This window comes from Haplochromis burtoni, unplaced genomic scaffold (assembly GCF_018398535.1).
Source record: "Haplochromis burtoni strain Fernald_Lab_line unplaced genomic scaffold, NCSU_Asbu1 Contig_60, whole genome shotgun sequence".
Classification (NCBI taxonomy): Eukaryota; Metazoa; Chordata; class Actinopteri; order Cichliformes; family Cichlidae; genus Haplochromis; species Haplochromis burtoni.
The window spans coordinates 2,208,535-2,223,875 of NW_024582421.1; the positions used below are offsets into that span (position 1 = coordinate 2,208,535).

The following is a 15,341-nucleotide window of genomic DNA, read 5'->3' on the forward strand; positions in this document are numbered from 1 at the left end:
TGTTCTTAAATACATTTCTGGAGTTTTAACCCTCTGTGCATGAAAAGAGGAAGTAATCAGACTGGGGACTTACCATCTTACACCACTACGCACATGCCTGCATTTTTAATGAAAAGTATACTGATTGATGTAAAGTGCTGCGCAAAAGGTCTCTAGCCACCCTTCATTTCTTTACATTATGCTTGAAAAACTTGGAAGTAGGTGCAGCAGTTAGTTGAAATGTGCAAATATATAAAGGGGAAAAACAGTGCAGTTGTAACAGTCTTCCTATTCTTCGTCTAAACTATTAGGGAGCATTCTTGTGATATACTTTAAGTAGTCTTCAGGAACAGCTCTCCAGGCTTCTCGAAGCATCCAGGATCCAGACCTTCAGAGAGCCTGGGGAACTATTTCTCAAGACCTCCTAAAGAAGTTCTAAGAAAATGTCGCCTTTGAAGCAAAATGTGAAGAAATTAATTTTAATGAAACCGTCAAAGACTAAATCAATCCAACAGATATGAGATCCAATTTAAACTACACTTTCCACATTATTTAGAGTTCATTTGTATTCTGTGCATGTTTACAGACAGCAGTGTTATGAGCACTGTCAAACGATTAAAGGAAACAAAGGTGCAGGTTTTAATATTTTTTTCCCCCAAATCTAGAAACCAGCCGGAACAGAAGAGGTTACCCTGAATCAGATTTGGAATTATTACGGCTTTATTAATCATAGGCTAAATTCAAAAAGCAGACATTCAGCAACAGTTAAACATCGTATAGCAGCGGGAATAGGTGAATTGACGAGAAACTGGGTGAACTCCACACCATGCATTCAACTCTTGAGTACAAGGGTTCTGTAATAACTGTAAGTTCAAAGTTTGCTCAACTGTTGAGGGTAAAAGTGAGACTTTGCTTTCCAGAAATCTGTTCTGGAAACTGACGTGTGTGTTTCCAGAAATTCTGAGGAAAACCAAAACCTAAATTAAAGAGTGCAGAGAGGCTCAAGAGGGAAAAAAATAAAAATAATTAGTCAAAAGAGAAAAAGTGTAAAGGATATAATGTAGGTCTATGTTTATTATTCATTTAGACAAGTCTGGTGTTTCATTGCAACAGATGGAAATGTTTTCATCAATCCAAAGTTTACTTCATCACCAAGGCATAGCTTTGTGGAAGAAAATAAAACACTTCATTGTTCTTTCCCCCTCTTTGCTTCCAAGGTCGATACAAGAAAAAAATAAAACCAAACTGCTTTTTTGTTTCCCTGTCCGTCACTCAAATTCCTGTTAGACTCTACATGAAGATCAAACAGCAAAAGCCCAGAAGAAAAGGACAGGTTAGCTTGCAACCATGTGACAGTGAAACCTTCTGCCATTTTAAAAAACCCTTACCAAAAAAAACTTAAAGCACAACAAAAATGGAAAGAAAAAAAAACAAAAAAAAGGAAAAGGAGTTAAAATCAAATGCCGCTCTTCATAGGTGGTGGGTCAAATACCCAAAACATTTTAGTTATTGTACCCCAAAGACAGGGGGAGGAGTTTAAAGCCAAAAGATAGGATCACAACAAAACAGAATTCGTAGGCTGTTCCCATCAACAACAAAAAAACTATTATTTCTTCTTTTCACATGAATCATTAAATTCAGCTGGCCTTTTTTTGATCATCTATGGCATCATAAAGAGACAGATGCCTTGATGGTGACAGATGTGAATGGTTGTGGCTGGGTGGTCGGCAGAGCCCTGCTTCATTTTTCCCTCAAGCTTCCTGAAACAAAACAAGTTGTGATCTCAACTCTAGTCTGAAAGAGTTTGAATCAAAGTGTAAATTCTGTTTTGTGTGCCCGCTCCAACCTTTGACAGCACGGTGTTTCTGTGTTAAACTTTACAGAGATGGATCTTTTCTCTTTTTCTTTGTTTTTTTTAAACTACACATAGTTTCTGCTTAAAGATCATTTGAAGATGTCATATGGGAGTGGGAGTTAAGTAGGAAGCGTGGTGTATACACTGTGTGAATATCAGTGTGTAAAAAGTAAATTTTTGTTCAGCTGGTAGGTGTCCAGATGATAATTGCAGGGGCGTTTTGTGTTTGAGGGGTTGTGGTTTGAGGTTGGCCATTAGGGCAAAGAGTTCAACAAATCCTGCAGGAAGAGGTCCGGGTCTGGAATTTCAGAGAGGAGACCTGAAAAACAAAGTTTAATAGTAACATTCGACCAACACCACAGTTTATTATTCACACCAGAAAAGAAGTGTCATAAATTAAAAGAAAAATGGCACAAGAGAAGACGAAAATAAACTGTGAAGCTTGTCTATACTTCTGCACTGAATAATGCAAATCCTCTTATTCACTGACGGCATTTATTTGGGATGGATTTCACTGAAATTTCACTACCAAAACGTTCTTTTTTGTGGGCTTTCTCTATCTGAGATGATTTATTTTGTCTAAAAAGAAGTAGTATCAGAATAGTATCAGCCAGAAACATAGGTGTGTGTGTGCATACTGACCTACAACATCAAAGAACTCTGACAGGGATTCAGCGGGCATGAGTTCATCCTGGAAAGCCCTGAGCACACGCTCGGAGGCCTCATAGATGGGCATGTCATTGTGACGGACATATTCTGCCAGTGAGAAGGACCAGCCGCCCTCTGTGTTGCTGGTTGGTACCTTCTGTAAAAACAAAATCAAGAGCAGAAGAGGGAATTACAGTATATTATCTATTTGTCTAATGTCAATGTTCCCATTAGATTGAAAATGTCCCTAAACACCCCCCCAAACAAACAAACAAACAACATTCTGAATTCTGTATTTACAGGTAATGATTCCTATTTTTACAAAGCATCCCCAAAATTGAAAGAGCATAATACCATCGTTTTACAGTATCGACAGGCAAAATACTTTACCCTGAACATGTCGTAGACCAGGTCCACCAGGCCCCAGAAAAGAAGAGGTGAGCGATACACTGCATATTCCTTTGGTGTTTTATCTGTGAGCCTGAGAATAGATAAGAGAAGATGTGGATGAAGACCTTCTGAGATAAATAATGGACACAACATTCAATGGTTATTCCTTTTTCTTTTTAAATTTATAACTCTGACCTGCTTCACTGGTCAAGACTCACATGTCTTAGATGTATTCAAAATAAAATTACACTAGTGTAATTGAGTGTAAAACAAATGGAGACAGGAAAGGAAAGGTCTCATACTTGTTTGCACAGGCTGCCGAGACTTTACGGGCATGCGCAGTGCCCAGAAGTCTCCGCAGGAAGTACAGACGAGAACTTCTCCACCGTTCGGGTGGCATGATGTGCATGGCCAGGATGGTGTAATAGTGGGGCCCTTCAACTTCATATGAGCTTTCAACCCATTTCTCACATGGTTGCTCCTGGAAACTCTGCAGGTTCTTCTCCTCTCGGGACGTAGCCCTTGTACTACAGTGACAGAATTTGCAAAGTGAAATAAGGTGAGATGGGAATGAGAACTATGAGCTGTAAAATCAAACTTTGGATTTGTGTTTTATTTTAAGTCTCAACAGTCCCACACATGTACAGTGGGGCAAAAAAGTATTTAGTCAGCCACCGATTGTGCAAGTTCCCCCACCTAAAATGATGACAGAGGTCAGTAATTTGCACCAGAGGTACACTTCAACTGTGAGAGACAGAATGTGAAAAAAAAATCCATGAATCCACATGGTAGGATTTGTAAAGAATTTATTCGTAAATCAGGGTGGAAAATAAGTATTTGGTCAATAACAAAAATACAACTCAATACTTTGTAACATAACCTTTGTTGGCAATAACAGAGGTCAAACGTTTACTATAGGTCTTTACCAGGTTTGCACACACAGTAGCTGGTATTTTGGCCCATTCCTCCATGCAGATCTTCTCGAGAGCAGTGATGTTTTGGGGCTGTCGCCGAGCAACACGGACTTTCAACTCCCGCCACAGATTTTCTATGGGGTTGAGGTCTGGAGACTGGCTAGGCCACTCCAGGACTTTCAAATGCTTCTTACGGAGCCACTCCTTTGTTGCCCGGGCGGTGTGTTTTGGATCATTGTCATGTTGGAAGACCCAGCCTCGTTTCATCTTCAAAGTTCTCACTGATGGAAGGAGGTTTTGGCTCAAAATCTCACGATACATGGCCCCATTCATTCTGTCCTTAACACGGATCAGTCGTCCTGTCCCCTTGGCAGAAAAACAGCCCCATAGCATGATGTTTCCACCCCCATGCTTCACAGTAGGTATGGTGTTCTTGGGATGCAACTCAGTATTCTTCTTCCTCCAAACACGACGAGTTGAGTTTATACCAAAAAGTTCTACTTTGGTTTCATCTGACCACATGACATTCTCCCAATCCTCTGCTGTATCATCCATGTGCTCTCTGGCAAACTTCAGACGGGCCTGGACATGCACTGGCTTCAGCAGCGGAACACGTCTGGCACTGCGGGATTTGATTCCCTGCCGTTGTAGTGTGTTACTGATGGTGACCTTTGTTACTTTGGTCCCAGCTCTCTGCAGGTCATTCACCAGGTCCCCCCGTGTGGTTCTGGGATCTTTGCTCACCGTTCTCATGATCATTTTGACCCCACGGGATGAGATCTTGCGTGGAGCCCCAGATCGAGGGAGATTATCAGTGGTCTTGTATGTCTTCCATTTTCTGATGATTGCTCCCACAGTTGATTTTTTCACACCAAGCTGCTTGCCTATTGTAGATTCACTCTTCCCAGTCTGGTGCAGGTCTACAATACTTTTCCTGGTGTCCTTCGAAAGCTCTTTGGTCTTGGCCATGGCGGAGTTTGGAGTCTGACTGTTTGAGGCTGTGGACAGGTGTCTTTTATACAGATGATGAGTTCAAACAGGTGCCATTCATACAGGTAACGAGTGGGGGACAGAAAAGCTTCTTACAGAAGACGTTACAGGTCTGTGAGAGCCAGAGATTTTCCTTGTTTGAGGTGACCAAATACTTATTTTCCACCCTGATTTACGAATAAATTCTTTACAAATCCTACCATGTGGATTCATGGATTTTTTTTTTCACATTCTGTCTCTCACAGTTGAAGTGTACCTCTGGTGCAAATTACTGACCTCTGTCATCATTTTAGGTGGGGGAACTTGCACAATCGGTGGCTGACTAAATACTTTTTTGCCCCACTGTATCACCTCAGCATCAATATTGAGTAAATGTCAGCAAGTGTTTTCTGTGCACATCAAAAATGTACATACGTGTTGAGGACATAGAGAACAGTGTGGATGATATAGGGGATGAGGTGGATGTTGCTCTCCCGACCTCCACCTCCTGTGTCCACACTGAATGACTGCTCAGTAGCAAAGCGGAGGAACAGCAGTTTGGTATCGTGGATGTTGAGTTGGTATGTGGGCTCTCGCTGGCCTGTGCACTCCTGAAGATATGTGTTGTGCCTGTGCAGTAAAAGAGTTTGGTTGAAGAAACTGTGCCACATGAAGAAAATGTTCTCTCTAATTTATGCTGATTTTTTCTTTTAACCTTGCTAGGCATGTAGCAAAAGCTGATTCTGGCACATGTGGCCCCCACACAGGAAGCAGACCATTGCACTTGGTGTTAGCATTCTGGAGAGCAGCACTGTCCCATTCCTCTCGCCCACGAGCCAGCCTAAAATAAGTAAAAATAACAGGCATGTATTACCAAAAAAATGAAAAGTGGGGCTACAGAAAGAATGTAAGGGGTACTCTAAACATCACCACAGAGTAAGTGCTGGTGTTTGTAGCTACCTGACTGCTGCCAGATGGCAGTCATAGTGGACTATGTTAAAGTGCGACACAGTGCTGTAACCCTGCTGCTTGCGAGGCTTGTTTTCAAATTCCTCCAAGGCTACACGCTTTGTGAAAGTGTAAATACCCAGGACTTTGGTTGGCTAGTGAAAGAGAAACCAGAATGAAAATGAGAACTGAAAACAACAACAAATTTCAGCATGCCAAGAAAACCAGCAAATCAGACTGATAAGAGTGTCATTTTAATTATCTACAATTTGGCTACTGATACTTTAAATAGGATTCCAAAAACCAGACGTCTTCAGTGTTAAATAATGTCAAACTTCCCTCAATCCTGTATGTGCTTTTATACCTGGAACTTGTAACCTTCTCTACAGATACAGCAGGTCAAGCCTGGTTCCTCTATCAGCTCTTCCATTTGCTTCAAGAGTGAAGTCTTTGTCACCACCTGCCCCTTTTCATTGGTCTGAAAAACAAACATAAAGCTTACAATAAAATCCACATTTCAATTCAAGTCTGTGGTAATAATAATAAAAAAAAAAAATACCGTCATGCCAAGAGTTCCCAGAGCCTTCTGCCTCATAGCCATAGCCATACGCTTTTTCTCAGCTCTGGTTTCTCTGCGGGCTGCTTCAATCTTCAAGTTGACGTCACTGTGTTCCCTCAGAGCCTCTAGAAGGTTCTCTGCTAGAGTTCCTATGCCTTCATCACTGGATACCTGCTCCAGCTTGTGCAAGTTTGTTATCGAATCTGTGCCTATGAGCACCTAGACAAAAGAAGATGACACTCAGTTATATTAGGGAGACAGGTTCATGTGTTTACAAAAAGAACTGTCTGAGTTGACTCCAGTTTAGTCTAATATTCAAAGCATTCTGTACCTGTGTGGGGGGATGCTGGGTAGCCAAACCACGGAGAAGTCTGAGAATAAAGGGTAGAGCAGGTCTAGAGAGGAATTTCTTCCAAACATCCGCATCCAGACTGATGAGAGATTTCAGAAAAACAAAAAAGAGGTTTATAAACAAAAAATCCTGCATTTGTACTTGTATACAAAATATTTACCTACAAGAGACCTACTTTTTGGCATTTGGGATATGCTTCTTCATGTAGTCCAGTGCACTCTGTGTGATTCCTATTTGCAGAATAAGATCTTTCAGTTGATGGCCGTTGCTGTTATTTTTGATTCCAGCAGCGATTTTACAGAAGCAGTCCAAAAACACTTTGTCATCAGCACTATGCTCCTCATCGTACCTTAAAGAAACACAACACAAACACAAAAATAAGAGTCAATTTCACTAAATTAACTATAAAAGTGCCCATAGGAGCATGGTTCTCCTACAAAGATTAGCCCGATTTATCCATTAAAATGTAAAATAATAGCCCCTTTAAAGTCTTCATGTGCTTATTAGTAAGTAAAAGCTGAGTGCTCACTTGTCAAAGTTGCAACACGGTTTGAAGCGTTCCACCAGAATCCTCATCTTCTCTAGTTCGCCAAAAGACAGGTATGGAATAATGCGCAGAAGACCCTGGAGCACGCTGGGGTTGGAGCGCACAAACAGGGTGTTGATCTGGTCTAACAACATGACAAGCTGATCCTTGTCTCCTGTAAGGAGAAGGTTACCCTGCAAAGGACAAGACAGTTTCTAATTAAAAAAACTAAACAAAACACAAAAACGGAATTAAAAGGTCTTTTTGAGGGTATGATTTTATGATTGTAGCAGAAGATAAAATTAGCTTCAGATTGTTACCTTGTCCTCTGAAATCTCAGCATTGGCCTCATCCAGAATGATCTCCATGATGCTCAGGACTTGCTCTGCTATAGAGGCTCCACCACTATCCTTACTCTCTTGTTCTGCCACCAAGGCCTGAAGGAAAAATAACATAAAAAAATATTTCCCTCTCTCTCTCTCTATCCATCTCCATCTATATCTATATATCTATATCTATATATTAGGGGTGCAACAATACTTGTATCGATATTGAACCATTCGATACAGTGCTTTCGGTTCAGTACGCATATGTATCGAACAATACAAATTTTTTTATTTATTTTATCAACTTTTCTTCTGATGATGCTGTCTGTGTTGAGCGCTCAGTGGATCTGCGTTTGACTACTCTGCCTAGGCTGCACTGTCGAGCGCAGATCCACTGAGCGCAGCGCAAGCTAGCAAGACAGAAGTTAAGCTCGTTGCAACATGGCAACTGCGTCAACGCTAGCCGAATTTGAACCTCCCCCACCCTCATTCAGATCTGGCGTTTGGAACTAGTTTGGTTTTCATGTGAAGTATGACCCTGATGGTAAGCGCGTCATGGACAAAAGTAAAACAGTATGTCGGATGCGCCACGCAATGCTCAATTGGTGGGAACTAGCGCGTTAGCACAGTTAGCTTGTTAACATGTGGAGGCCATCCAGCCCCACACACAGGGCGATCCGCGGTAACTCGTTAACGGAGATTTGCCGTGTTGTGGCGTTAAGGTCATTTCAACGAGATTACTCTGATAGCGCTAGTGGGAACACAACGAATATAACTGCACATTTACATCATCCTAGTGCAAAGACAAGTGGAAGCAGACAAAAACAACAAGCACGCAAACTTTACCCAAATCATTTAGACAGCCGTTAGCACATGATTCTCCTTATGGGGACCTGATATGTTTAATATGCTGCTGAGAATATAGCCCAGAAGAAGCGGATAGTATAGCTTTTATTTTGGAAAGAGCCATTTCTCTGTAATAAACTCTTTTACAAAGATGAGTGATTTCTCAATCAGATAGATTTATTTATTTTGTATTATTTTGTTATTTTGGCAACATTAAATTTAAAAACTGTACTTTTGAGTTAAAATATACATTTGTCATTTATTAAAATTATAAATTAAAAAGGCATGATCTCTCTCTCTCTCTCTCTCTCACACACACTCTCACACACACTCTCACAAAAATACAATCTAGAAACTGACTCACAACAATCAGCATAAGACTCACCAAGTTTAGAGTTCCCAGCATGACATTGAGTGTGTTCATCTCTGGTTTGACAAGCTGTTGCCTATTGATCTTCACTTTCACACAGTAACTGAACAACTTCAGCAAAACCTGGGGGAGAAAAAAAAAAGTTTTAATTCTAATGTAGGGCACTATATGAATTTAATTCCAAATAATAATGACATATATATTCTAGATAACCAGCATTAGTTTTTACTAATTCAAAGAAGAATTCAAAATTACAAATAAATTACAGTTTACATTGATGACTGGAGAATAAAGAATGGTATTATTTCAAAACGCTTTCTGACACAAAAATACTGTCTTACGGTGAGCAGATGTCTTCCTTGTTTAAAGTCTTTGATTCCAGACAGCCGGTTGAGCATACACTCGAGTCCTCCACACTGTGCCATCACTCCTGCCATCTTGTACACTTCTTCATCATCCTCCTCCTCATCTGTAACGAGATCAATTAAAACATTTGCATCTCATTCTGTGCATACAGGTACATATGATGGCCAAGAATACATACAGCAATAATTATATTAAGGGCAAAACCTGGTAGATATCACATAAACGAGAACAAGCTTGACCCTAATTATGAAGACACACCAAGTTAAAAGCAAATCAAACCTGTAGTTGAATCCAGTGACTCTATGAACTCCTCAGTAGCATCTCCAAGTAGTCCTCTCATACGATAGATGATTCTCATTGGCTCACCCTTTTTGGGGGGGGGTGGGGAGACAAGGTCAGTGGGCTCTCAGTACCATTAATTCTTTAAAGGACTGTAAGCATTTCATGACAATTTGTATGATTCCAAATGTTTGTAAAAGTGTAACTAATTCATAGAAAATGTGAGTCTCACCTCATTTGTAGGACACCACACCTTCTTATAGACCTCTGCCACTGACAAATCCAAACTAATGATTTTGTTGTTTACCAGAAGCTGAAAAACAAAAAACCCCCAAAACAAAACAAAAAACACATCTGGTAATTTTTTCTTGAACTGTGTCACCTTTTATAATTTCACAAGAAAAGGAAACCTTCAAAGCAACTCAAATGTAAGGTTACTTTACCTCCATGCCACTGTCATCTTCAAGAAGAGCCACCAGGTCGCAGTCTTGGCAGATCTTGTTTTTGATGTCCCTCATCAGAGGACCGATGCCAGGCTCGTTGCTGCTGTAGGGGTTTCCTGGCATGCGACCCTGCAAAAAGTCCTCTTGCTGAGGATCCTTTTCCAGCGTCACAAAGAACTCTGTCACCTCATTCTCTTCCTAGATAGTGAATGAAACAAATGCTCCAGATTAGGGCAGGGGAATATGGCCAAAAATATTTATCACGATATATATTTGAAAATTTGCGATAACGATATAATTGACACTAGACAAAATACTTTACAACTCCACAACTTTATTAGCGCAAAAAAATAATAATAAAAAAATATATATATATTTTCACTTAAACAAGCGAGGGCTGGGCCATATCATACCGTTCACGGTAATACCAGTCTAATGTTGGGCAACGATAGGAAAATGAAATATCGCGATAGAACATGGGTAAAACGCGCATGCGCAGTGCCTTTGTTTACATACGCACATGGCGGCAACACAGAATGAGAAGAGCAAAAGGGGATTGTTAAATGAAACTGATGAGCCAGAATTGGTTTGTAAAAATGCTGCAACTTCAGTGGTGTGGAACTGGTTTGGCTTTCATCCGTCAGATACACAACAAAGCACTATTTTTGGTAAAGCATGCCAGCGGGCGGTCGTTATTACTATGTTTTTTCGAAAATACGGCACACTTAAAATCAATCCTTTGATTTTTCTGAAAATCGACAGTGCCCCTTATAATCCCGTGTGCCTTATGTATGAATTCTGGTTGTGTTTACAGACCTCAAAACGATTTTATGTGCACGGCGCTCGAAAATCTGTCAAATGTTTCAGTACGACTTTGCTAAGCTACGAACCCGCACCGCTTGATGGATTGTCGGAGCATTACGGCTATCGTAGTCAGGAGCCTCACGGAGTGATACGTACTGCGCTTCAACATAATATTACCGTATTGTGTGTGTATAACCTCTTTCAAGTTTTGTGGATATTATGCATGGTTATGCTGAGGATATGTCGGCCAATTTCCACTGGAAATGCCTTTTGGTTAAACTGTCAGCAAGGAATTTGCATTTGCACTGTTAATTTTTTATATAACTTTAATGCACTTAAAAAAGCTGTTTGTTTAAGTGAAAATACATTGATTTTTTTTTTTTGCACTAATAAAGTTGTGGAGTTGTAAAGTATTTTGTCTAGTGTCAATTATATCGTCAGTTATATCGTTATCGCAAATTTTCAAATGTATATCGTGATAAATATTTTGTCATATCGCCCTGCTCTGAAACAAGCAGCTGTTTTTTTTATGTGCATTAAAGTTATATATAAAAATTTAACAGTGCAAATGCAAATCCTTGCTGACAGTTTAACCAAAAGGCATTTCCCAACAACAGACTGTTCTCTCTGTTGAGGTCAGGAAAGCGATTCCGCTCCCTGAAGACCAACACAGAGAGACTGAGGAGGAGCTTCTTCCCGCAGGCGATACGGTCTCTCAATCACACCACCACACAGTACTGACCCACACATATGGTTCTTACACACACACTGGACTTTCTGGACTTTGTTTTTGCACAACACTGGTCACTATATTCTTCATTTCCGGTTAATACTTGTACAGCTGCTGTTATTGTGTATATATTTATTTATATTTAGATTTCTTCATACATTCTTATATAGTTCTATATTGTGTATTTTGTTGTACAGTTATTTTATTTTCAACTTTAATTTATATATTTTATCTTATTCTTCCCAGTTAAATTTACCCTTCATTCTAATTTGTGTTGTACAGTTATTTCATTTTTAACCTTAATTTATATTTTATTCCTTCCTAGTTAAATTTACCCTTTTTAATTTTTCATATTTATTTCCTATCTTATTCATAGCCTTTCCTTTTTTGTTTTCTTTAGGTCACGAGCAGTTGTCCAAGCATTTCACTACATATCGTACTGTGTATGACTGTGTACGTGACAAATAAAATTTGAATTTGATTTGAAATTGGCCGACATATCCACAAAACTTAAAAAGAGGTTATACACACACACAACACAGTAATATTATGTTGAAGCACAGTACATATCACTCCGGGAGACTCCTGACTACGGTAGCTGTAATGCTCAGACAATCTGTCAAGCGGTGCAGCTCCGTAGCTTAGTACTAAAACTGTACTAAAACATTTTTTGACAGGTTTTCGAGCGCCGTGTAGCACATAAATCAGTTCGAGGTCAATAAGCACAACCATAACAACGGCCTGCTTGCATGCTCTACAAAATAGTGCTTTGGTGTGCATCTGGCAGACGAAAGCCAAACCAGTTCCACACCACTGAAGTTGCACCTATAAACCAATTCTGGTTCATCTGTCATTCAACGATCCGCTTTCGCCCTTCTCATTCTCCGTAGCCGCCATGCTTTTTCTGCCATGTGCGTATGAAAACAAAGGCACTGCGCATGCGCGTTTTACCCGTATTCTATTGCGATATTTCATTTTCTTATCATTGCCTAACATTACACTGGTATTACCTGAACGGTATGATATGGCCCAGCCCTACTCCAGATTAAAACAAATTCTGCTTCAAAACTGTTTCCAAAATTACACAAGCACGTCACTTCTTCATCTTTACTCACAACTCAAAGAATGAACGTTAAAACACAAACTACACTCAATCTAAATATATCTGTATATAATACAAATATTTGTATATAATTACTTCTTATTACTTGATCATTAATCTCAAATGTCAAGAAAGCAGCAGGATGTTGCACTTGAAAGCCTTCAGTCAAATGAAAATTACTTGTATGACTTAGTGAAAATTAGTGAACATTATATTAAAATTTAAGACATTATTTGTTGCAGCTCTAATCGAGGTAAAGGCAACTCACAGGGTAGATGATGCTGCAAAGTCTCTCAAAAATGAACACAGGTGTTCTGTAGTCATCCAGGTTGTACCGCTTTGCAGTCTCTATGCACACTGCCATGAAAGCTTTGGTTTCAGACTCGGTTCCTATAAACAATACAAGACATACAAATAAAAAAAATATTAAGCACAATTTGTACAATATTCAGTTGACCAAATAAGAATATTATTATCTTTTTAAAAACATAATTAAATTTATAATTATTGTCAATGCCCACCTGTCGTCATGTCTTCCAGCATCTCAAGTAACATATCCTGAGTTTCATCAATGAGTTTGGTTCGCTGAACCACCAACTTCCTCAGGCACAGATAACCATTAAGAACCGTGCCGACCAACCTACTTTTGAAATGCCGCTTAATGGACTCCACTTCGACAAAAGATGACAGCAAACCTAAAAAACACACACAGAACCAAAAAAAGAAGATTCAGGAAAGTCTGAATTAGCTGCAACTTTACTTGTGGTATAAAAGTAATTTGTACCACTCAATCTGTATATATGCTGAAAATCTAAAGATGGAAACTAACATACCAGTCAAGCTCTTCAGGGCGTAGCCTTGCTGCAAGTCTGTGCTCAGTGTAGCCTCCTCTAGAGCCAACAGATTGGCTATTTCCTGATCATAGCAATAAACAAGATAAGATACTGAAATAGGAGCACTTCTAATGGATCTAGTGACACTTCAGTTGTTTGAAATTGGGAAAGGAACAGGACTATGAAGATACTAACTTAAAAACACCAGTGTTTATCTGACTATAAAATTACATTCTTTGAACGTTAAAATAATACCTTGGTGATCAGGTTGCCAATGTAGGGCAGGACTCCCCGGGCAGCCAGATAAATCTTCCAGTGTGTTGGCTTAATCAGCTTCTGGTACAGACCCAGATACTCCACTGCACACTCTCCAGCGACACTCAGTTCATCCAGATAACTTAAAGAAGGACAGTTTTTTTAATCACTTTAACAGTTTTCATCCTTTTGCTTGAGAAACTATGCAATAAGTGAGCTGCCTGAGACGCATTTTCTTTCATTATTAAGCACAGAATTATGTTCTTCTTTAACACTTTATCTGTAAAGTATTTAAAATAATATTATTTTCTGCCCGATAATTCATTTTCCAGCAAATATAAAATCATGGAAATACATGATAAGAGCTATTCATCTTTAACTAGTTATGCTATATTGCTAAGCATATCCAAATTCATTGGAATTATCAACCTAATTTATGTATATGAAATTCAAAATAGAGCATGTCATGATTTTATGGCTTTCTGTTGAGACTCGTACCTGGTGAGCAGGTCCAGGACCTGTTGCTTGCGGCTAGGGATTGTGGTAAGTGCCTCCACAATAGTGCAAGCTGCCTGTCTTGCAGCCTGGGTGGCAGGTGTGAAAAGAACCTGCAAAAAGTAGAGCTAAAGTTAGCATTTTTTAAGAAATTGCATTTACTGGTTTGTGAACTAACCAACAAAGCAAACAACATTTTTCTGATTTTTTATTTTTTAATTATTACCTGTCGCAGCCAGTTGTTGTGGCTCAGTTTAAGCAGGCGCGGGAAAAGGCCTTCTCCTTTTCTAGACCTCATGAACTGTTTCCACTTCCACACATACTTCTCAAGTAGATACTGTTTCCGTAACTCAGCCTTCCCCTGAGGTTTTGACATCGTTTCCTGACCTGCGATAGACAACAATGAGAAGTTTATTGAGTGCTCCTATTTCATTAAATACAATAAATGAATGAACCTGTGACACTCAGATAATGTAAACCGTTCAGACACGATACTTACATCTTGCTGGAAGACACTTTTTCCAGGCCTCATAAGATGCTTTGGGATCTTTTTTGAGCCAGAGTTGGGCCTGGGCGTGGATTTCATTACTGTAGGGCCTGACTGTAGTCAGAGACTCAATGGCAGCATCCTTTAAACAGAAAACACACATAACTTTGTTAGGTGGCATAATACAACCAAGTGGTAACCGACACAACAGATATGCTTATATTTATCTATTTTAAACATGCAGCAAATTTTTTTTTACCTTGTTCTTCTTGCTAGTGGGAGCAGGGGGCTTAATCAGCTTTTGCAGGATTCTCAGGCACATCAGTGTGATGTTTTCCACCACTACCGGTGTCTTTATGTTGACAGACATGAGGAACAGGCTGAGGGCTACATATGGGGAAGGAGTGAGGGAAAACAAAACAAAAGATACAACACTATTAGTCGAAGACTCTTAACTGCTTTAATCCAACAAAACCTCTTTCAAAATAATATTAGAGGAAAAAAGAAGAAGAAGAGCGATAGTTCCAGGTGTCTAATCAATACCACCCTATGTAGACCGAGACTGATTTGGTCAGACAAAAATAACCAAACTAAACCAAAATAAATAAATAAATTAATTAATTAATTGTTCTCTCAAAATTTCTGGCCAGGATTGACCGAGCTGGATGAACTGTTTATAAATTTAGAGTCCCTTAGCCCAGTGGTCCCCAACCCCCGGGCCATCGACCAGTCGTTTGGTACCGAGAGTTGAGGCTCGGGTGTGAAATTTATGGTTTTCAGGGTTTCTATCTGTTTTTAGCGTTAGTTTTTTAAAATAGTTTCCCTGGCTCTTTTTCTGTGTGTTATGAATAAATTTTTTTTTATT

The 15,341-nt window shown here is 39.5% G+C and overlaps 1 protein-coding gene across 11 annotated transcripts in view; it reads right to left on the reverse strand.

Annotated features, from left to right (window-relative positions):
* Window positions 1–676: 676 nt before the first annotated feature.
* ubr4 (ubiquitin protein ligase E3 component n-recognin 4) overlaps window positions 677–15,341 on the reverse strand; it is a 56,770-nt gene continuing 42,105 nt past the window's right edge. For all 11 annotated transcript variants that reach the window (XM_014339668.2, XM_014339666.2, XM_042221098.1 and 8 more), the window contains 26 exons: window positions 14,736–14,863; window positions 14,489–14,618; window positions 14,216–14,376; window positions 13,993–14,102; window positions 13,495–13,636; window positions 13,240–13,321; window positions 12,928–13,101; window positions 12,675–12,796; window positions 9,771–9,968; window positions 9,560–9,640; window positions 9,328–9,415; window positions 9,024–9,151; window positions 8,698–8,805; window positions 7,461–7,577; window positions 7,144–7,334; window positions 6,790–6,963; window positions 6,594–6,693; window positions 6,263–6,481; window positions 6,068–6,181; window positions 5,716–5,858; window positions 5,471–5,596; window positions 5,191–5,385; window positions 3,175–3,399; window positions 2,873–2,963; window positions 2,477–2,639; window positions 677–2,153 (listed from right to left, as the gene is read on the reverse strand). In XM_014339668.2, the coding sequence (XP_014195154.1) occupies window positions 2,089–2,153; window positions 2,477–2,639; window positions 2,873–2,963; window positions 3,175–3,399; window positions 5,191–5,385; window positions 5,471–5,596; window positions 5,716–5,858; window positions 6,068–6,181; window positions 6,263–6,481; window positions 6,594–6,693; window positions 6,790–6,963; window positions 7,144–7,334; window positions 7,461–7,577; window positions 8,698–8,805; window positions 9,024–9,151; window positions 9,328–9,415; window positions 9,560–9,640; window positions 9,771–9,968; window positions 12,675–12,796; window positions 12,928–13,101; window positions 13,240–13,321; window positions 13,495–13,636; window positions 13,993–14,102; window positions 14,216–14,376; window positions 14,489–14,618; window positions 14,736–14,863 (3,575 nt within the window). In that variant the 3' untranslated portion in view covers window positions 677–2,088. The remainder of the gene's footprint in view (window positions 2,154–2,476; window positions 2,640–2,872; window positions 2,964–3,174; window positions 3,400–5,190; window positions 5,386–5,470; window positions 5,597–5,715; window positions 5,859–6,067; window positions 6,182–6,262; window positions 6,482–6,593; window positions 6,694–6,789; window positions 6,964–7,143; window positions 7,335–7,460; window positions 7,578–8,697; window positions 8,806–9,023; window positions 9,152–9,327; window positions 9,416–9,559; window positions 9,641–9,770; window positions 9,969–12,674; window positions 12,797–12,927; window positions 13,102–13,239; window positions 13,322–13,494; window positions 13,637–13,992; window positions 14,103–14,215; window positions 14,377–14,488; window positions 14,619–14,735; window positions 14,864–15,341) is intronic.